The sequence below is a fragment of the Vicugna pacos genome, chromosome 6 (genome assembly GCF_048564905.1).
Source record: "Vicugna pacos chromosome 6, VicPac4, whole genome shotgun sequence".
Lineage (NCBI taxonomy): Eukaryota > Metazoa > Chordata > Mammalia > Artiodactyla > Camelidae > Vicugna > Vicugna pacos.
In genome coordinates, this window is record NC_132992.1 from 15,006,843 (window position 1) to 15,028,669 (window position 21,827).

Genomic DNA, 21,827 nt, shown 5'->3' on the forward strand with positions numbered 1-21,827 from the left:
TCGAGTCTCAATGTTTTTTCAACAAATGGGAATATAAAATGGATTTTTAAATTACAGTTTTGAAAGAGTGACAACCTCTCCTCCAATGATTTTTGTTACTATAATTGCAATTTTGAAAAAACATTCAGTAATCTAAAAGCAAATAAATTGTAATTATTGATAACCTTTGCATTTAAATAGTATCTGACTTGTGTTTCAGGTATGGTGAAAACTTGGAATATATCAAAAGAAGAAGTAAAAAACAATACCATGAGCAAACACATTGGTACATTTAGATTTCATTGATAAGTCACTTTACAGGGTATTTTGCAGTCACTGTGCCCATTTCAATTGAGGGGTTAGGTTTTTATTCACATAATTTAATTTGTCTTACTTTTATATATGGACAGGTTACAGCAGTAAACTTTAAGCAATGTATTATTTATAATTAAATTTTTAAAAATTTCAATTTCTATTCAAGTACCAGGTTAAGTAACTCTTTGAGCTTCCACAGAAATTCCCCACATTTATCCCTCCTCAATATCTCAAAAGGAGTCTGCTTTCTGTGGGGCAAAAGGGACCCTGCTTCCCTTCTCTCTTTCTCTTTCCTCATTTTCTTCTCCCTGTCTTGCTCCCCCAGGTCTTCCATTAAGCAGGAAACGAAGTGTTTATGCAGCAGAACTCAGAACCAGAACGGCACATACCCAACCCTTGGGGCTGAACAACAGGGGCATGAGTGGGAAGCATTAGCTCTTTGCCCTTGTCTTGAATTTCTTGTTTGTTCATAACCTACATAATCCTTTGTATTTTGGGGTTTTTCCCCTCATTTTTTTTCTCATGCTTTTTCTCATGGTAACATCTCATGTTTTTATTTCTCATGTTTTTTTCCTCATGTTATTAGCATCTTTGATGTAGGGTGATCTCTTGATCCTGCTTTGTTGTTTTCTTGTGTCCACTACGACCTGAACTATTTGGAGGTAGTTGGAAAAGCAGCAAATGAAAAGAAGAAAAATAAAGGAAGGGAAACAGTGGTGTGTGTAAGAAAAGGTCAAGGCCTCTTTAAAAAAGTCCCAGGAACTTTTTTTTTTTAATGTGAAGAGTTTTCGTTCTATTTAACATAAAATAACCTGAAATTTGAGAGTAATTCAAAGGAAACAAATCCAAAAACCACTATCCAAAAGATGTAACATCAGCTCAAATTTGAAATTAAGACCACAATCTCAAAAACATTTTTCTGAGTATTTTATTTTTGCCTAAGGAGATTCTAGCCTAAACATCTCTCCCTTCATCTTCAAGTTACTAAAAACTTTGAGTTCCCTGTGGCCACAGTTGAACCGTCCTGGACCAGAGCATTTTGGTCCCTGCCTCGCACACAAGCAACTGTGGAGGAGGGAACTGAGACAAGCAGCCTGGGGTCTAGTCCCAGCTGTACCACTTCCTGACCATCAGAATTTAGGCTTGTCCTGTGCCCTTTTGATGAACCAGTTTCCTTGTGTGTGAAACAGGACTGAAGATCTCCTCCTGTCTTGGTTAACAGTAGAAGCTAATCAATGTCACTGTGCTCTGAAAGCTACAAAGAACTCCCTTAGTAAGTGTCCGATTTTTTAAAATACAGCATAGATATTTAGATAAGTGACAGGAAAGTGAATGGGTAAAATGCTTGAGTCACAATCCGTTAATTCTCTCTAACGTAGAAGCAGCGTGTTTGGATCACAGGACCCGGGTGAAGTAGGGTCGGTCGTGTCATCAAAGATGACTCATTCAGGCAGACTGACTCATCGTGCTTTGGCAAGTATAGTTTGGGCAAAGATGTTTTTAGTTCCCTCTCACTGCTCACCAGTGGGTATTGGCTTCTCTCGAACATACTGAGTTTGATTGCTGTCTGTGTCAGGTTGTGTTTTTTGTTTGTTTTGGCAACTCTGGAGCGGAGAGGGAGGAGCAGCAGTGGTCTCCTACCTGGGAATACAGCCTCTTAGAGCCTCCCTGTATGTTCCCCAGTCCTCACCAAAAATGAGCACGAGGCAGGGCATTCAAGACAGGTGTCAGCAGGCCATTTGAAGTAGTGACAGCTGATAATACAAAGCATTATGTTATTTTTATGATTTTAACTGAAATATGTAGAAAAATATTGACATCGTTAATTTATACTGACTAATACATTTTCAAAGCATTCTTTGGTCTGGGACATTGCCCATTAACACTTCAGGAGGACCTTGGGTCACTGTATGTTGTTTCCAGGACTGTGTTGGTGGTGGTGACTGAGGAAAAGGGGTCACTGGGACCTGAAGGTCGTACCTTGTCCTCTGGGGAAGCTCATCTACCAGCGTTGGCCCACAGGGAAGAGAATGCCTTTTATCTCTCTATCTACTCTACGTCCTGGCCCTCTTGCTCTCTGTTGAGAAACCTTGGCTTGGATTAATTTCAGTTGAGAAAACTCAGATCTGGCATAAATTTTTACCTTGCTTTATGGAGTGCTTATGACTTGAATTGTCTTCTTGGAAAGTACAGAGATAATCCCTCTTAAAAGAAACTCAGAGTCTGAAAACTCACTAGAAAATGTGGATGGAGAGTCGGGGGGCAGGGGATTGTTAATAAATCCAGCAAACCCTATGCCCATTTTTCAGGTTCCTTTTTGTGTCATTGGGCCTGATTAAGAATCAGCAGGAGCAGCCAAAAAAGCAAATTGCTATATGTAAATCTGCAGAGGCTCAGAGGAAATGTGAATTTATTTCAACTCCCCAAAGGGAACAGGTCTGAAAATGACATCTGGTAACAGATACAGTCTCTGAGATGCTTTGGTACCCAGCATGCCTTGAAAACAGACCCCCTATTCTTCAGGGGGAGCTTGTGTGTGTGGCACAGTGGGAAGAAATTTCAGCTGTAAGATCAGTCCATCACAGGCTTTTCCAAAGCAACATATATATGGTTATGAAATGTAAGTCTATAAGGAGATAAGGATTCTATATACAAAACCTCAGCGTACATACAACTTTACTTGTCAGATACTTTTTAGGCAAGAAAGCTATATTTTCACCACTTCTAAAAGGTTAACTACTGTAAATTCGGCAGTTTCTAATAGTCCTTGGGTCAAAATAACTTTAGTCACAGAATGAGAAGCGTTTGAAGCTATACTCTATTTTCTGAAACAGTTAGAAGCCTCTCCTGGATTGTCTGCCATTTCTACAGGCTGCTGTAAATACGCTTGATGGCTTCGGCTTCTTCTTTGTCAAGGATGCCTTTCTCCACGTAAGCATCAGCTTGTTGGTTGATGAAGTCCCTCATCTTTGAAAGGTCATAATCTGGAAAATATCATTAGAGTATCACGAGCAAAGATCAGGAAAGTACAACCCATTACAGTGATTACCATTAGCGAAGAAGAATTTTGTACAAATCCCATGCCCTGTCTTTCACATTGGAAGACACTTTAGTTCTTGGCTTTTGTGAAGTAGTTTGCAGCTTCATATTATGTTTATGTGCATTTTAGTATTTCCTGTGTTCTTCACCACTGTGGGCAGCCTTAAGTGAGTAGGCCGTGGGGCCCAGGCCAAAGTTCACAATAGCTTGCACCTGGTAAGAGGTAAATTTACACATGCGCCAGTAGCGTGAGTCAGCATTATAAACAATACGCATGCGTGGGCAGAATGAAAAGGACAAGTGCCCAAAGCCGGCGGCGTGCCATCTTGCTGAACTATGGTAAAGTGCTGTTTCGCTCCATGCAGTCTGTTTCACGGTATGGTGGCTCCTCGCACATTTTTCCAGTTGGGCAGCTCACCTCCTTGACTCCCTCTTCAGCCCCCCTTGGCGGACAATCACAACTTTACAAAGTGTTCAGGTGGGAAAATTGCCCTCATTTTGCCACAAAGGGAACAGGCTTAGAAACCAGGGCTTTGCAAACTTTCACATTTATACCAACCACCTGGGGCTCTTGGGCAGTTGTAGACTTATATTCAGTTGGCCGGAGGTGGTTGGAGTGGGGAGGGGGTAGGTTTCTGTATTTCATTTTAATGGCGGTACCAGGAATTGAACCCCGGACCTCATGCATGCTTAAGCAGGCACTCTGCCACTGAGCTCTACTCTACCCTGAGATTCTGCATTTTAAACAAGCTCCGAGGAGATGTTGATGCTGCTGGTCCAGAAAACACACTGGAGGTAATAAGACCCTAAAGCTTAAGTGCCTTGTTGGAGGTCACACAGCTAGTAAAGGTTATGATCAGAAGCAGGTGTTCTGACTTCCTGCATGTGCTACACTGGCTAAATCCGTGTTGAGGTGACAGCCCACATATTTTTTCTATATTAAGAATTATCTTAATTTTCATGCTGTTTGAATTGTATGCATGGAGTAGAAAGTCAAACCATAGCCTCTTTGTGGTTCCTCTGTCCTACTTAAACAAAAACTTTATGTAAACTATTGAACTACTCATGAAAAAAATTTCCAAGCAAGGAGGCTGCCGGTGGCATCTTTCTGAAGGCTTGAAAGAAACCTCACATTTTTCCTTGATTCTTTAAGTATTATATGCTTATTATTTTAAAATATGGAAAATGCAGCCTATAAAACATGACTATAAAATTTAAATCACCTGAATTCTATTCATTATAGATAACCACAGTGGATATTGTTCTATTTCCTTTTCACTTTTCAGTGTATCTGTCTCAACACAGAATTATGATTACAGCTTACATTCAACCTTATAACTAGTTCCTTTCACTCAGTTTACACAGTAAGCATTGATACTCCCCAGAAACACCATTTTCAATGGCTACATATAATTCATCCATCCTATGGAGGTACCAAAATTTATGACCCACATCCCCATGATTGGGCAGGTAGGTCTTCCACATCAGAGAGTATTTGGGGAGACCCTTCCAGATTGTGAGTTGCCCAAGGCTGAGTTCCTTGGAGACAGTGTCATTCATCTTGGCTGTTGGCAGCCCCTGGAACAGGCCCTGCCTTTTGTCAGTTTGTAAAGGGAAGAGAAAGGAGAGAGTGGGGTCCAAAATCTTAGCATTCCATGGCCACCGTTGGCAAGCCTGAATGTCCTGAACCAGGGTCACCAGGGCGTCTTTAAGCCTCTGCATGAAAGGAGAACCAGACATGAAGGCCCTCTCTACAAGCACCAGGTGTTTATCCTCTTAAGATGAGCGGAGGCCCTGACAGGCTGTTTCCTGTCCACCCAGGAGGGCATTTGCTTCTTCCCGCTTGGGCACGGCCATGAGGCTTAAACAGCCAACTCCCAGCACTGGGCACTGACAGCTATCATCTTGTTTCCTCCCTGCAAAACCCCATGAAGAAAGCATTACTCTCCCTGACGCAGAGACGAAGAAACAGGACAGAGGAGGTAAGTCCCTTGCTCGGGTCACGAGAGAGTCAAGCTTGGGATTCCATTTTGTCTATAGTCACAGCTTTGACTGCTCTATGACCTTGACGTAGTGCATGTGAAGCATCTAACAAGTGCAGGACGAACACTAAGTGCTTGGGGGTTCTGTCTGGTGTGGTTTTTGACTCTCCCTCACTGTCAGGCATGAGCTGGAGAAGCCAGCTGAGCATGCACTTTGTGTGCGCCTCGTGAGCTGGTTCCTGACCGGCTCACGGGGCACAGAGGCCCCTCTCGCTCATCACTGGTTTGAATGAATAACTGCTCTTCAGAATCAGTTCAGGGACATCTTTAGAGGGACAAAATGCAGACTTCCAAAAACAGAGGTGAAGAGGTCCAGGTGATTCAAATGGACAAATGGGAAAATATTTTGTTTTCTTATGAAATGGAAAAATGGTCTCGTTATGACATGATTATCACTGTGTGTTGTTGGGGAAACCAGCCTGGTGCAGGGGAAAGGCAGTTGGAGTCCATCCCAGCTCTACCCTAGCAGGCTGTTAGAATACACCAGACAATAGTTTAAAAGGTTTTAAGATGGTAAGGCTCAAAAGAGGACTGTGATTCACATTTTTAAAAGTACAGACTTTCTTGTGATGGCTGCATAAGATTCGATCACCATTCTCACTGTCACAGCACATGGGTCTCCCTTTCCTGGATTTGGGAAGGAGACTGAGGTCACCCAGGCCCCGGACAAGCAAAGGGCATTGGCAGAGGTTAAAGAAGGTCAGAGCTAATCATAAGGCTTCCTGCTCACACAGCTGCAGCCACTGCACGGCCCTAGGACCTGGGTTCCCACAGGCTTTGAGAGATGACCGAGTCGGGCAGAGCATGTATGAAGGCAGGAGGGGAAGAACTCTCTTGCCTACACGAGGGTGAACTGCATGTCAGCCTCCCTTCCTGGAAGCAGAAGGGAGCATCAGACTCAACACTGCCATTCTGTGCTTGCTCACAGAGCCTTCAGTATGCAAGCACTGGAGTTCCATGCTTTACTAGGTTGGTCGTTTCTGTAACTGGAAGATTGAATTGCAGGATGTGGCTGGTTTTGACCAGGAGTCAGATTCATATGTTAATCAGTGAAAGAAATAACATAAATCCTCCAAATGGTTGGTCCATACAATTTACACTGGTTTCAGAATGCATTTTGGTACATGCTATATTACTTTGATTCTAAGATAAACTTAAAAATTTTTTTAAGTCTTGGCGATCATTGATAGCATGTTATTTTTCTTCCTTAGTGGTACATGAAACAGTGGTGCATTTTCCATACAATAACAGATTTGATGAAATATGGTTCATGTGAATTTTAATGGAGCTGACAGCCTGGAAATTCACATCATTTTGAACCAAATAAAGCATGTGTGAAGATCTGATAATTGTTCCTTTCTCGTTCAACTTATATGATCACAGGCTAAAAGGGTGCTGAAAATACCTCTTGCTTCTGATGTGTTCTACCTCACTGGTTCTCAGTCATGGTTGTGCAGTGTAATAATGAGGATTTAAAAAATACTGGTGCCTGGGTCCTGCCCCTCGAGTTTGAGTTCGTGGTCCTGTGGGCATCAAGATATTTAGAAGCTCCACAGATGATATGAATGTATTTTTAAGTTTGAAAAGCAGTGTTCATCTCCTTTTAAAAGCATCACTTTGCAACTTCTCTGGCCAGACACCTGGGAATCACACTAGAATCCTCTCTCCACGTAGCTCTTGAGTTTCTCCCTTCTTCGCTTCCTCTGCCTCACCTTGGTTTAAGCCCCATCATTTCTGCTCCAGATCCTTGCCTCCTAGCTCTTGCCTGACTGCTGGGGTTTTAGTTTTTCAACCTGTAGCCACACTGCTACCAGATAGTTCCTCAGTTCTTAGCCTAATTAAGCCCTGATTGAGTCTCCTCTGGCTAAAGTTAACCTCCTTTGCAGGGTGTACAAGCCTCTTCCTGACCTGGCTGCTGACCGCCTCCCCAGCTCTGTCTGCAGGTCCTCCCTCCAGACCCCAGTGTTTCTGGGAACCTGAACAGCCCCGGTTTCCAGAAAGCATCGCTCGTTTGTCCCTTTATGTCTTTGTACCCAGCGTTCCCTCTGCCCCCATCTCCCCTCACTTGCAAACTCTTCCTTGCCTTTCCAGCAAAGGCTTTCCTGCCACCTTTTCTCCCAATGTAAGGAAACATGCCCCCTCCTCTTACTTCCTTTGTGCCACCGTGCCTATCTGTGTTAGCCCTGAGCAGAGGCCACCAGAGCTTCACTGATGTTGCGAGCAACGTGGGGTGGGGTAGGGGAGCTGCATCTTATGGTCCTTCACGTCTCTGGCACTCTGAACAGAGTCTGGTTCTGTTTTCAGTAAGTGAGCGACTGCTTTTGTGACTGCAGGGTGCACCTCATATGTGCTCAGAAAACACCTTTGTTTAAGACACTCCAAGGAAAGGGGGGCAGGTAGACGAAACAAAATTGGCAAAATGTTGATAATTACTGAAGACGGGTGATGGATGTATGTGGATTCATTATACTATTCTCTCTGCTTCTGTTTGATATTCTTCATAACAAAATGGAAAAGAAAAGAAAATGCCTTTGCTTACAAGCCTGATTAGAAAAATAAGAGAAATGGAGGTCTGTTCCCTTCTGCACCTGAGAGGTGCCCAGAGTCTTCTGGGCTCTGAGAGGAGACTGTGGCCTAATTTGATCGTGGGAATCTTTAATAAGAGCTCTTAACAAATGGGTGAAGTTTGCAATTTACAATCACACTAAATCCTTACCTTCTTTATTTTCTTTCTTGTTGTGTTTCTTCAGCCATTCAATATTTTTCCTGATGGCTTCCAAATAGGCTTCTGTTTTCCCTGGAAAAGGCAAGGGAACCCATATTAAATACTCCTAAAAATAGCACTCTATCTCTTTTTAAAGATCACATTTATGTTTGAGACCATAAACAAATATTGGACTTATTGAACACTTGGTAGTTAGTGTCCCTGAGGAGGGAGTGTGCATATTTATTGGGTGGTGGGGATAAGATTCCAGGAGGCAGGTCCAGGCTGGTAATGTCAAGGGGCCATTATCCTCCGGACATACAAATAAATACAATTTGATGTCCTGGCGGAGAAGTGTTTTGATTCAGTTCACTGGAGAGGTGGGTCCCTCCCAGTCTCAGATTGGGTCGTTTCCGGTTAGGGGTGGTTCTTTCAAACTGAGGAGTGTTATCAGGTCAAGAACCAAATCAGAGTGGCAGATACTTAGGACTCCATCAGCAAACATGTGATGAATAAGTCCACTCTGTGGCTTTGTGTAGGCTGCTCTGCAGGTCTTCTGCCCAGACTGGTAGGGAGCATGTAAGAGGGGACTTGGGCCTCATTTCGAGGTTTGGATAACTTGTTCTAGAAAACTCCCAGATATAAACACTCCCTGATGAGCTTTAAGTGTGGCAAGAGAATACCAGGCATCACTGAAGCACCTGCCCTGTGACATCCTTTATATGCACTGTTGTCTACAAGTGGGTATTATCACCACCTTAGAGATGAAAGTCAGGCTCAGAGAGGCTAAGTGACTTGGCTGAGACCACACAGGAAATAATAGAGCTGAAAATTGGACTCTGGTCTTGACAAGTCTCTGCTGCCTGCACTATCTGAAAGATAAGACGCGTTCAGACATGGACACTGATGTAGCCTTGTTCTGTCTCGAAGTAATCAACCACCCCCTTCATCAGGTGGGTCCCTAATGCCCAGAGTGTCTGCACCAAGAGATCAGGAGGTCTGAAGAGTACTGGCCAATCTAAGAAAAGAGGCCCTCAAAGTCCAGGGCCTCTAGGTGGTGACCAGCTGCTCTGATTCCCTTTGAGCCCTGTTCCTTCTGGTCTACTCCCCAGATCTCTCGATGGAGCTACCTGTACTGTGTGCTGATCGTGTGCCAGGGGCTGTTTTGTGCTCCAACATACGTCATGTCTTTTACTCTTCACAACAACCTTTGGAGGCAGTCTTGTTTAATCCCCATTTGAGAGGTGAGGACACTGAGACCCAGAGAGAGAAAGTAATATGCTGACAATCATCAGGCTAGGAGGTGGTAGGACCAGGCTTGAATCCAGGTACACCCGACAACAGTTCCCGAACGATGACTTTGCCCTAAGATTCGCTGATGTTCCCATTTCCATCACCACATTTACCTAAGGTAACTTTCTGGGCAGCGTTCTTCCTGATCTTAATCAGCCCACTCTTAGCTCACCACAGGGGTTCCATGTTACTTGGTTCCCAAAGAAGCACAGAGAAGCTCTTGTGCAAAAAGGGGTAAGTGGACAAGAGAAGAGATCCACAAGTTTCAGCCCCTATTCACTTCAACTGCCCATGTAGAAAAAGGCTTGATTTCAATGCTTTTTAAAAAATATATATCTTTATATATATATTTAGATTTTTACTTTGGGGGGGAGTAATTAAGATTTTTTTTTTCCTATCTTTTAATGGAGATACTGGGATTGAACCCAGTATTTTGCATGCTAAGCAGGCACTCTACCACGGAGCTATACCTTCCCATCAGCGCTTTGCTTTTAAGAATGTTAGAGCACATCCAACACCAGTATCCCTCTGGCTGATTTACAGCACTGCAGCACAACGAAGGTAGAGCTTTTCACTGTCTGCTGCCAATTTGATAAGAAGGTCAACCAGATTTGATAACAAAAACAAACAAAAAAAGCACAAAAAAAGTGTTCTCTATTTCAAATTAATTCGAAACAGCACTTCGAGCAGGGAAAGAAATCTTCATGTAGACTATTTCCAAGGAATGCATCTTCATTCTTTTTAAAGAGTTTAAATCAAATCAGTGGTTCTCCTAGAGCTTGCTTTAAAGAGCAGACAATGATTTGTCATTAGCACAATAGGTAATTAGGGGTCCTGAAACTTTTGAGGATGTGTGCAAATAGTCTTGCTCTTTGAAGAGTTTAAAGCATTCTTCCCACGATCTTGTCTGTGATATCATGTCCTAACGTGGAGAGCTTATTTGAGGGAAGGAAAACCACAGCTTAGTCTCTATTTAAATACTGCATTGAAAATTTTGAATGAGGAGAGTAAAACACGATTGAGGTTTTTGCCATAGTGTAGCAGACACTGTTGACTGCCTTCGCCCCCAACCCCCCGCCCTGCTTCCCTTATTCCAGCCCGGCTAACAGAGGAGCCCTCAGCCGACGGTGGACAGGATTGGCAGTTAGCCACCCCCACCCGGCTTCCTTACCCCTTGGGCGTGTTCCGCACAGTCCCCAGTGGTCCTCGTGGGACTGAGCCCCATCGCTCACAGCTGCAGCCTGCTCATTAGCACACCACCGTGGCTTCGTTCCCTCCGTGGACCTATCCCCCCACCCCAGCCCACCTGTAGTGCTTCCTGGGGGCACCTTCCAATTAAAAACACCACCTCAAATCCTGCTCTCAGGGTCTGTTTTGGAGGGAACCCAACCTAAGACAATTGGAAATAAGGGATTCAGTGTCACCTTCGTCAGGTGCCTTTTTGCTCAGGGACTAACTAGCTATAAAAATGATGTTGAATTTTAAAAAGTATGAAATGTACGAAAAATAATTTTATTCACCATATTAACAGCAACCCATGACAAAAAATGAATTCACTGCAACTTAGGGAAGGCTAGACTGTAATCCATTAAAGGACTACTCTCTTGTGAATCATAACATAGATGATTAGGACAGTTTCTCTAACTGAAAATAGAACCTTCCCTGGCCCCATAACCCTCATTCCCATTTTCCACTTTATTATTATCGATAGCATGATTGCTTTCTACCGTACCATGTAACTTATTTATTAAGCTTATTATTTGTCTTCCTCCCTTAGAAATACTTCCTGTTTGCTGACGTACCCCCATGCCTAGAATAAAGCCTGACACATAGTAGGGTCTCAATAAATATTTGTTAAGTGAGTCAATGGATGAAGACTTCTTACATAGAAACCAATCATAATCAGAAGATGGCTTGGTGAGCATCGAATCCAAACTAGAGAAACTATAATTTTTAAATAGAATAAATGATATGTGTGCCTGCCCGCCTGCCTTCTTTCCCTCCTTCCTTCCATCTATCCTTCCACAAAGAGTAAATTATTTGAAAGACGTGAAATTTAATGGATTCTGAACTTACATCAGAGACAATTTAAAACACCTACAAATGTGCTGGACATGCTACATCCACGTGTCATTTAATCTTTGCAGAGCTTTATGAAGTAAGCGTTGTTATTCCCATTTTACTCATGAAGAAACTAAGGCTCAGAGAGGCTAAGTAATGTGCCCAAGGGGACACAGCTGAGTAAGAGTCAGAGCCTGGTCTTGAAGCAGAATGAATCTGGAGCCTCTAATGAGGGGAGCTGGGTAAAATTCACCTTTTAGACCAGCGATTTAGTGTCTGTTGTCATCACTAAACTGGCCAACAGGCAGTGGTTCTCTATTGGAATCACTGAGGGGAGATTTTAAAAATCCTGATGCCGGGGTCACTCATACCAATTACATCAGAATATCTGGAGGAAGGACTAAGTATCAGGGAATTTTTAACAATCCTGAGGGGATTCCAACGTGGGGCAGAGTTTGGGAACCACTTCCACCGGCACTGAGACCACCACACATTTGCTGGGCGCTGGGAATAAAATCAGGTGTTCCTCTGCTCTTAGACAGAAGCAGCTGGTTCCTATTTACATTCCTTTTTTCAGGGGCTGTAAAGCACTTCTATTATTTACACAGTGTGCACTGAAAGCCCATAAGAGTCCGCTTTGGAAAGCTGGCCTATTTTTTTCTCAAATTTACTTCAGCTTCCTCTGGAAAAAAATAGCTCATGGCTGAGGTAATATGGCACAAGCCTTAAAACATATGCTACAGCAGATGGGAAGAGGGCCAGAGACAAGACGCAGCCCTGCTTCTCTGGCTGTTCTGGTTCTCAGCCCTGCAAGAGAAATACCCTTTTTTATACATGAATTTGTCCTGATCCTGATATGCTACCTTGATCTGTACTAACTCCCCCCCAACAAAAAAAAGCCCTGTAGAAACCAATAGGGTTAAACTATTGAATATTAGATGTATTAAAGGTACTAGATGTTCAAAAAGAGGGTTTATAAAAATTAGGTTTGATATAATGTTTAACATTCTGTATAGGAAGATTATCCAATGACAGGTTTAATAAAACAAACCAACTGATAACATACTGATACTGTATCATGGATGCCAAGGTGGGCCCTAGAGCCATTTAATTGAAGAATTTTTGCACAGTGATGATATTTGACATGACTGTACGATGCAGCAGGGGATACTGGGTTAAGCACTGGGTGGGAATCAAGATCCAGCTCTGTCACTCTTTGGCTATGAGATCTTGGGCGAGTCAGTTCATCCTCTGTGCCTTGGTTTACTTATTTGTAAATTAAGGAGTGAATTCTGAAAAGAAGATCCATGGTTTCTACATATGGGAAGAAATTCTCCTTTGCTGTCCTAGAAAGTCCTGTGTGGGTGGTGGGTCTCTGGCCTGCCTTCGCTCCCGGCACACTTGCTGACTCACGGGGGAGTCAGGCCACTATTTTTGGACATTTCTAGCAGAATGCCCTAGGGCTTGAATAAAGGCATGAATTTTCTCCTCTTATGTTGCTTTAAAAATAAAAGCATCCACATGAGTTAGTCAGTTTATAGTCAATGCGGTAATTAAATAAGCAGCTTTCTCTTTTCTGGCTTCTGGAAGAAGATATGGGAATGGTAGGATATTTATGGGAAAGATATCTTAGAGGTCACCTTTTTAAACTTAATTCCATTATCTAGCCATAAACTTGATAAATGACAGCATTAGAATGAGTTTATGGGCATTGTAATGCTTATCTCATCTCTTGGATGATTTAAAAAAAAGATTTTCCGTGACTCATGGAGCATAAACACCAAGCTGGCAAAAAACCCGCCACACTTAGATCATGGAATAAAGCTTTAAAGTTCTCTGGTCTCCAGCGAGCAATGTACTTGAAAAATTAAGCAACGTTATAGATACGATTGAAATTAGAATAAATTTGATTTCATTGGCATATCCCTATATTTAGGAGTGATTATCGAATCATTCAAATCACCACACCAACTAGAAATCAGTATCTTAAAACATTATTCTTAGTGTCAGTCCCTGTCAAAAGCAAGAGTTTAAATAGTCTAAAATATTTTCAAAGGTGAACCTGCCACTTTTCATCAATGGTAATTAAATTGGATTTTTTAAAACATTAAGTCTGAAACGAGATGCACGTAAAACTTGCTTTGTAAGTTGAGGAGCAACATAAATGTAGGATGTTGCCGTTGCCGTTCCACACAGGCCCCAGCACACGCCTGGCATGGTTAATTATTGCTTGCTGTGGTTAGGTGGGGCCATCACCTCGCGTAGCAACACCAAAAGAGACTCCCTGCAGATGTTCCTGCCAGTGTGTCCTGCTTATAATTGTTTCCATAAGAGGCTTTAGCTGAGCCATTACCTCATCTTGCTCTGCTCTGTAATGTCCTCCAACTTTCTCTCTGAAGGAAGCTTGTTCTACGTGCTTCTGACTCATCAATAAGGGAGATACGTCTGTGGCTTGTGGTACTTGCCTACTTAGGAATGAAGAACTATTCTCAGGTCATTTTAAAGCTTGCTTAAGCTCTTAGAGGCAGGCACTGGTTCTTATATTCCTTCTGTGCCAGGCGTGTCCTCGCCAGAAATGTTAATTTACTCCTGAATAAATCTCTCAGGAAACCCAGCCACCCCTGCCTTCATCCGCATGGAGGCTTTTATTTTTCTGCCTAGAGACAACAGCTGTTTTTTCACTGCGTTTCTATAACAGAGAAGCAGAATAGCCTTTGAGGAGAGTGCAAATAAAGCAACCGTGAGTACAGAGATAAAGGTCACAGCATGTCCTTTTGGGGATCAGCTACATTTTTTTCCAGGAAATGTTGGCCCTTGGCTTAAGCTCAGTATGGTGTTCTCTACACTGTACTAAAATCAGTTTTCATTATCCCAAAGTAAAGAGGATCAGGGGGAGCATGAATAAATTGAATTGCCAAGTGATGGAAGGAGGAAAACTAATTTAGTCCCAAGTCCCTACCCGTTTCCTAATGTTTCAGGAGAACCATTACGAAGGTTAACACTAAATGGATGGAGTTTTACTCTTCTCTCTCCCCATTATTATCTAATGGAAATCCTAAAGAGAAATCTAACCTCCTCATTAGTCTCCAAACATTCACATCCTAAAGAGGAAGTAGTGGGCTACCACGAATCAACTCCTTCATATTCCTTTTTCTAAAAAATATATTTTCCTAAAACAAGCAAAGAGACCTGCCAGCACCCACTCCTAGGAATATTTGCACAGCAATATAAGGTGTTGTCCTAAGCACTGAGCACACTGCCTCTGCGAGTCAGAGAACTCGGACGATGGCCTGCTGTGTTCTAGGGAAGGACAGTCATTACACATGGTTGCTCCCAGAGCTGATGATTCAGGCACACTGAGCTGTAGTCCTTTGTGCTACCCAGTTCCTGACTCTCTGTCTTAGGCCGCAGGACCACTGTTATCCTGGTTAGCTACCTTTCAAAAGCTCACCAGTCATCTTCCACCTCATACCCATTAGGATGGCTATCATCCAAAAAAGGGGGGTGGGGAATAAAAGTGTTGATGAGGATGTGGAGAAATTGGGACCTTTGCACACTGTTGATGGGAATGGAAAAGGGTGCAACCATCATGGAAAACGGTGGTTTCTCAAAAAATTAAAAATAGACTTACCATATGATCTAGCAATTCCACTTCAGGGAATATTCTGCCTCAAAATCGAATGCAGGGTCTTGAGATATTTATACACTCATGTTCAGAGCAGCATTATTTACAGTAACCAAAAGGTGGAAGCAACATGTGTCCATAGACAAATGGATGGATAAACAAAATGTGGTATGTGTGTGTGTGTGTACATATATATATATATATATATATATATATACATATACATACATACACACACACAATGGAATATTGCTCAGCCTTGAAAAGGAAAGAAATTCTGACACATGTTACAACATAGATGAAACTTGAGGACATTATTCTGTGAAATAAGCCAGTCACAAAAGGACAAATACTACACGATTCCACTTATATGAAGTAGCTAGAGTGGTCAAATCTGCAGAGACAGAAAGGATGCTGGTTGCCAGGGGTGGAGGGGGAGAGGGAATGAGGAGTTACTATTTAATGAGTACAGAGTTTCAATTTTGCAAGATGAAAAGAGTCCTGGAAATGGACAGTGGTGATGGTACCACAATGATCTGAATGTACTTAATGCCACTGAACTTAAAAATGCTTAGGATGATATATTTTATGTTATGTATATTTTACACAATTAAAAAAAAGATATTAAAAAATGTTACTGCTCATCCGAAGTGGGCCTACGGTTGAGTAGAAGTATCAATGCAGCATGACTGGTCAATAAACATGACACGTATATCACCAATTCCCCCTGTCCATGCCCATGACAAACATTATTAATTAATCATTGCAACATTCTTTCCTCCTGAGTCCAGACGCAACCTCATAACGTTTTTCAACATAGGCAACTACCAAACAGTTAGAGTTGATATGTCAGCTACATCAATGTAGGAGAAAATTGTGATGGTCTATTAAATCCATGCTAGATGAAGGCTGCAGTAATCTAAAACTTCACACACAAGATGGTAAAACTCAACATGAACTTGATATATTAAGAAAAACAATGTCTTTTTCAGTCCTGTCTCAAAAAAGTCTCAGTAACTGAAATAGAAGCAGTACCTTTGACCAATATCACTGCTTATTTGAACCTGTATAACCTAGGTTCAATTTTCTGTATATTCTATGTAAAGGAACCAGAACTCTTTGAAGGAGAATTGATTTCAAGACTTGGGACAGGAAAAATCAGATTGGGCCTAGAATATTGTTGCAAGAGAGCATAGATAGTTTAAAAACCACTGAGTACACTGCTAAAAGGATGAAGGAGAAACTTGGAGGTGGGGATCCTACTGCCCAAGCTCTACCAGCTTAAGCAGGAAAATCATAATCATCAACAACTTACGTAAATGGAGAAAGTTAATATGAAGTGTTAACAAAGATAGGAGTAATATAAAAGAGAAACTGTACTTTTATTGCTGCTATTAAGTTACAAGGGTATTAAATACATAGCTAGTTTCTTTTCTACTTAATACACAGACACTGTTAAGCATGGGTCTATTATCAAGTATGAACGTGAACCTGTTTTTGTCTGTATGAGCAGGAGAGACTGGGAACTTGCACGTGGGCCAAGCAGTCTCTTCAAAATTAAGAGCTATACCATGAGCACGATCAGCTTTTGTGGTCTCACTTCATATTACAGCAAAGACTAAACAAACGCCGTCAGTTCATTGCCTCTGATGATTATAGATAACAAACAATGAAAAGGGAGCCCAGTGATGTGCTTCCAGATGATAAATTAGCTGAATGTCACACTCGCCACCCTCCCCTCGCAAGAGAGCAACGACCCACTCCCTGAGCTTTCAGGGATGAAACTTTTAGATCACCCTACTAATGAGACATAGATAAGACATAAACAAGTAACCAATGATACCAAAGAGTTCAATACATCATCATGACAAAAAAAAAAAAAAAAAGTAGGTTGAAGCCATCTGTTCACAACTTCTGGTAAAGACACTAAGTTTCCAAAAAAAGAATATCTATCTGAGAGACAGATATATTTTCCATGTAACTAGCACACTTTGTAATAAAAGGGGTTCTAACCACTGAATTATACAACCAGATCCCACATCCTGACCTGAAATCAGAGGGTTAACAACTTTGAACTTGCAACTTCACGTGGTCTTTTTCTTTGAGAGTGTGTTAAAGTTTCTTAAAACCCCAGAAGATGTAAGTTTATATCACACAGACGTATTAGGGCTTCGTCAATGTGTAAGAATAAGTATTAAAAACAAGTTTTATAATTATTGGGCTAGTTTAGTGTGTGCTTTTGTGCTTTTTAAGGTATTGAGGTTACTTATGGAAACTTGATATATTTGATTTATGATTTTTAATCAAGGCCCTGAAAGTATTTGCCAGATTGCAATCACTATAAATGATTAAGAAAATTTGTCTTGTTAAAGCCATAAATTTTGATGACTTTGTTGAATAAGTAGTACATGAATATTTAAAGCAGTGTTATGTTTAAAGAAATATTGCTTAATAAATTCCTAAGATCATAAATTGGACATTGAACAATGCACAAATGGTCATGAGTATTTCTCCCAAGCACAAAGGCCCATTGGACATGAAAGACCATCAAAAGATGAAACCAATTTGCCATCCCAGGAGCCTCAAGACCATTAAAAAAGATTGCTATTCAAATAAAGTTACCATGTGCTAAATCTCTTCTATGGAGACGGTTTTAATTTCTCAGATTTGGTAGGGCTTGCCTTTCGGATGACACTTCAAAGTGAAAGTTTTTGCTTCTCTAATTTCATCGTCAGCCTAGAGCTGTCAACTCCATACCTTTAGGCTCATCTGTCTTTCCTCTTGGGTTGGCATTATCATCTTTTGTGGAGTCCTTCAAGGTTCCATATTCCTTTTCCATTTTAGCTGCTTCTTCCTTGGTACTGTCTGTTTCTTCATGACTCTTCTCTGATGGCACTGTAATCAGATTGTACACTGTTATAACGCCATTTCCTATGAATTAATTCCTAGTGTGGAAGTGAATTTTATTGAAAAGATACAGCTTGAGGTCAGACCATTTTTTGAGTTGAAAGGGATCTATCTTGGCAATTATCTATCTAGTCCAACTCCTTACCCCCATTTCACAGAAGAGGAAACTGAGGCCCAAAGAGGGGAGAGATGTGCTGAAGGTCACCCACTGAGTTAGCAGAAGAGCTTGGCCAACTCCCCATCTGGATTCTGGTTGTGGTTTTTCTGTTTTGCCATCCTGTGTTATTAGAGTATAGATTATTTTCCTTATTTTAATTGATGTAGGCATTCAAGTGAGATGTATCAGGTCCCAAAGCAAATTTGAATCTTGATTCCAAGTGAAAATAACTGTAGTTGCCTAATCTCTCCTTGACATTGTGGTTTCAAAGAACAGTCTGTCACTCAGGGTAGCACCTGAGGATTTGGGGCTATGGTCGGACTCTCCTCCTGCCTCTTCCTTCATACTCCTTTACCCTTGGCTACCCTACTGGAAAGAAGGGAACTGGCCCCTTGCTATCAAAAGGGATAACCCCTTACTTACTTCTCACTTAAAAATAACTATATATCCTTCTAGAAATCCTGTACCGAATTAAAGAATCATAAACCTTGAAGTAGGTAACCCCTTGAAAACAACTGTAATGCATCTTTGTCAATAAAATAGGAAATCTTAAGCCATCTAACAGTAAGTTTTTTTTAGTAAAATGCTTATTACTGTATAAAAAAGGTTTATTACTATAAAAAATAAGAAAAAAGAAACCAGTTATTGTCTCATTTCATAAAACATCCACTGCTAGTGTTGTAGTACATATATTTTTTTTGATGCATATTTTTTCATTGTTGTGGTACAATTTTGTTCCTTGCTTTTGTCATTAACATCACTACGGAAGGATATTTCCAGGTTATTAAAAACAGCTTGAAAACATCATTTTAAAGGGCTGTATATTCTGCCAAATATATGTACATAATTTCTGTGATAGGGACACAAAATTAAAGTATAAGAATTTGCAGTCTGTTCCCTTTTGGCACCTCCCTCATCCCTGAAAGTTTCCTTTGCACAGCTCTGCTCTGTCACATTCGCCATGCTAAGCAGGGTGATGGGTGAGATGCAGAAGTGAGGAGACTGAGAGAAGGGGGTAAATCAGACCACACAGGGCACAGACTGTCCCAGAGGAGACAGAAGAGCTGGGAGGGGAGAGTTAGTGAGGGGGCAGCAGAGAAGGGGACAGAGGGACAGTGGTCTGAACAGTGATGATCTAGGATGAGAAAAAGATACCTAAAGGAGAATTTTAGGAAGGTCTGCTCAATTTGTGATCTAGCTTTCACCTTTCTCTACCAGCCACCACCTAAAAATCTTCAGTAAAGACCTAATTTCTTTTCAGTGCTTCTTGGGATCAGATTTCTGTGCTGAGACTGGCCACAAAAAAGAGTTCTGTGCTGAGACTGGTCAAGGTTAGAGCTACTTAATCCTATTGGTTGGATTTCAGATCTTTAAACTTTAAAAATATATGATTTTTTAATCAGTGTTTATTGAAGTTCAATATTTACCACTCAGAAGGGTTATTTTGCTAAAAGCTGGGGAAAAAATAGTAAAATAAATCATACCTGGGAAAAGCTTGCTTTTATTGTCAGTAACATTTTTTTCTAGCTTATTCTTGGTCTGAAGAGCAATTGTTTCATCCAAGTTTTCTGGAACGGAGAAGAGAAGAAATAATATTTAATGTCCTGAAAAATGCTTTCAAAGTTTTGCTAAAAATGTTTAAATCTCACCAGAAATATCACAATAGCAATTCCACAGTATTAACATAGCTAGTAAGATGCTTTGACATGGATTTTATTTCTAGGAATCACAGACTCTTAGGAAGGGAGGGTATGCAAATTGAGATCCTCAAGTTTAACTTCCTGCTCAGTCAGCTGCAGAAGTCCCTCCCACATTTCCTAGACGGCTGCCAGAACACATCCAGGGTTGGGGTCTATGATGGACACCTGTGCTTTTGGCCTACTCAGCATCCTCTAGTAATGACACCTTGATTTTCCCTTGGAGAACCCAGACCTCTCTCAGCATATTTGGCTCTAGTGGTGGCAGAAAAAAACCCAAGCCTTTCTCCACCCTGCAGGCTATAGTGATTGGTCCAAGGAGAAGCACATGACACAAGCCAGGGCAGTGAGGTTCAATGCTGGGAGAAAGAGGCTCTCTTTCCACTAGGATTGCTCTACTGTGAGGATGTGAGACAGGGGCAGTGCTGGCCATCTTGTTTTCATAAGGGAGCCGCTTATCTAGAATACAGATAACATACAGGATGTCAGTGAGATGGGGAGGGACAGACTCCTCACACTACTGGTGGGCTTCACGAACCTGAAGCCAAACTACCCCTACTCCTGGACTTTTCAGTTACATGAGGAAATAAATTATTTTTTCATTTAAGCCAATGAGTTGGATTTCTGCCATTCAGGGCTCTCACTAATTCATGAGGCAGCCAGTTCTATTGTTAGTCTTAAACGTTTTTTCATTGAGATAGAACGTTGTGTAAGTTTAAGGGGTACAAAGCGTTAATTTGATACACTTATATTCTGCAAAATGATTACATGGTAGGGTTATCTGACACCTCCATCATGTTAGATGTCTTAAGGATGACAGTTTCCCTACTCTTACTAAGCTGAAATCTGTAGCCTTGTCTTTGCCCTAATTCTGTTCTGTTCTTTGGAATAATACCATATAGGTGTTGCCAGACAGGAATCTACACTATGACCACCTCAAGTATGCCAGTGAATTAGAATCCACACCCTTTGTGTTCAGTTTTTCAACCAGTCACATATCCATCTCACTAATAAGACAGGGCTTTTTTGCTATTGGCAAACAAGCATTTCTTTGTAAATAGTCTATTAAGATTTCATAATTACTTTGCATTATTCCTCCCTAAGAAAACTCTTCCTTCTATCTTCCCCAGTCCCTCTTTTGAGAGGAATATCAGCATATTCCACTGTGTGACACAGTCTGCTTTCTTCTTTGAAATAGCAACCATAGTGGGCAAACTCTGTAGTCACCATACACCGCTGGAGCAAGAACAGAATGGGCGGTCGCTGGTCATTGTTACTTGCTGAGACTGACGGAGAGGAGGCGAGTTAATCCTGTCTCTTCTACACATGCTGTTACTGAGCCCTCAGGGTTTGAGGGTGGACCTCCACGGCAGTGGAAATCAAAATCCAATGGGCTTATACAGAAAAATTCTTTATGCGCAACTCTTTCTAATTGTAAAAGTTATATAAATAAAAGTTACATATATATGAGAAAATGAACAGAAAATTATGAAAAAAAAATGACACTTATTATGCCCAGATACTGTTTTGGTATATTTCTTTCCAATTTTATTTCTATATGTATATCCATTTTTTAACACCCAAATTAAGGTCATATTCTAAATGGCTTTAAGCATTCAACAGTGTATCATGAACATTTCCCCATGTCATTAGTCTTTATAAATACTATTCATTGATAAACATGATTATTAAAAACACAAACATTAAAAAATAAAATTTAGCCTATCATAAGAAGAAATAATTTAGATAGTCTTCTCTTATGGGGTAGCTAGGTTATTTCCACTGTTTTGTTCCTATACACCAGTGCTGTCCAATAGAACTTTCTGCAACAATGGAAATACTCATTTCTGTGCTGTTCAGTATGGTAGCCACCAGCTACTTGTGACAACTGAGCACCTGAAATGTGCTTCGAGCAACTAAGAAACTAGATTTTTCATTTTGCTTAATTTTTATTACTTTGAATTTAAATAGCTACCTGTGACTACGACTGTGGACGGCACACATGTAA

General features: G+C 41.2%; 1 protein-coding gene across 1 annotated transcript in view; it reads right to left on the reverse strand.

Moving 5' to 3' along the window:
* Positions 1 to 2,681: 2,681 nt before the first annotated feature.
* The window catches only part of SCG3 (secretogranin III), a 33,758-nt gene continuing 14,612 nt past the window's right edge, over positions 2,682 to 21,827 (reverse strand). The window contains exons 9-12 of the mRNA XM_031672778.2: positions 19,607 to 19,690; positions 17,816 to 17,953; positions 8,092 to 8,172; positions 2,682 to 3,278 (exon numbers count right to left, since the gene is read on the reverse strand). Coding sequence (XP_031528638.2) covers positions 3,160 to 3,278; positions 8,092 to 8,172; positions 17,816 to 17,953; positions 19,607 to 19,690 — 422 coding nt within the window. The 3' untranslated portion in view covers positions 2,682 to 3,159. The remainder of the gene's footprint in view (positions 3,279 to 8,091; positions 8,173 to 17,815; positions 17,954 to 19,606; positions 19,691 to 21,827) is intronic.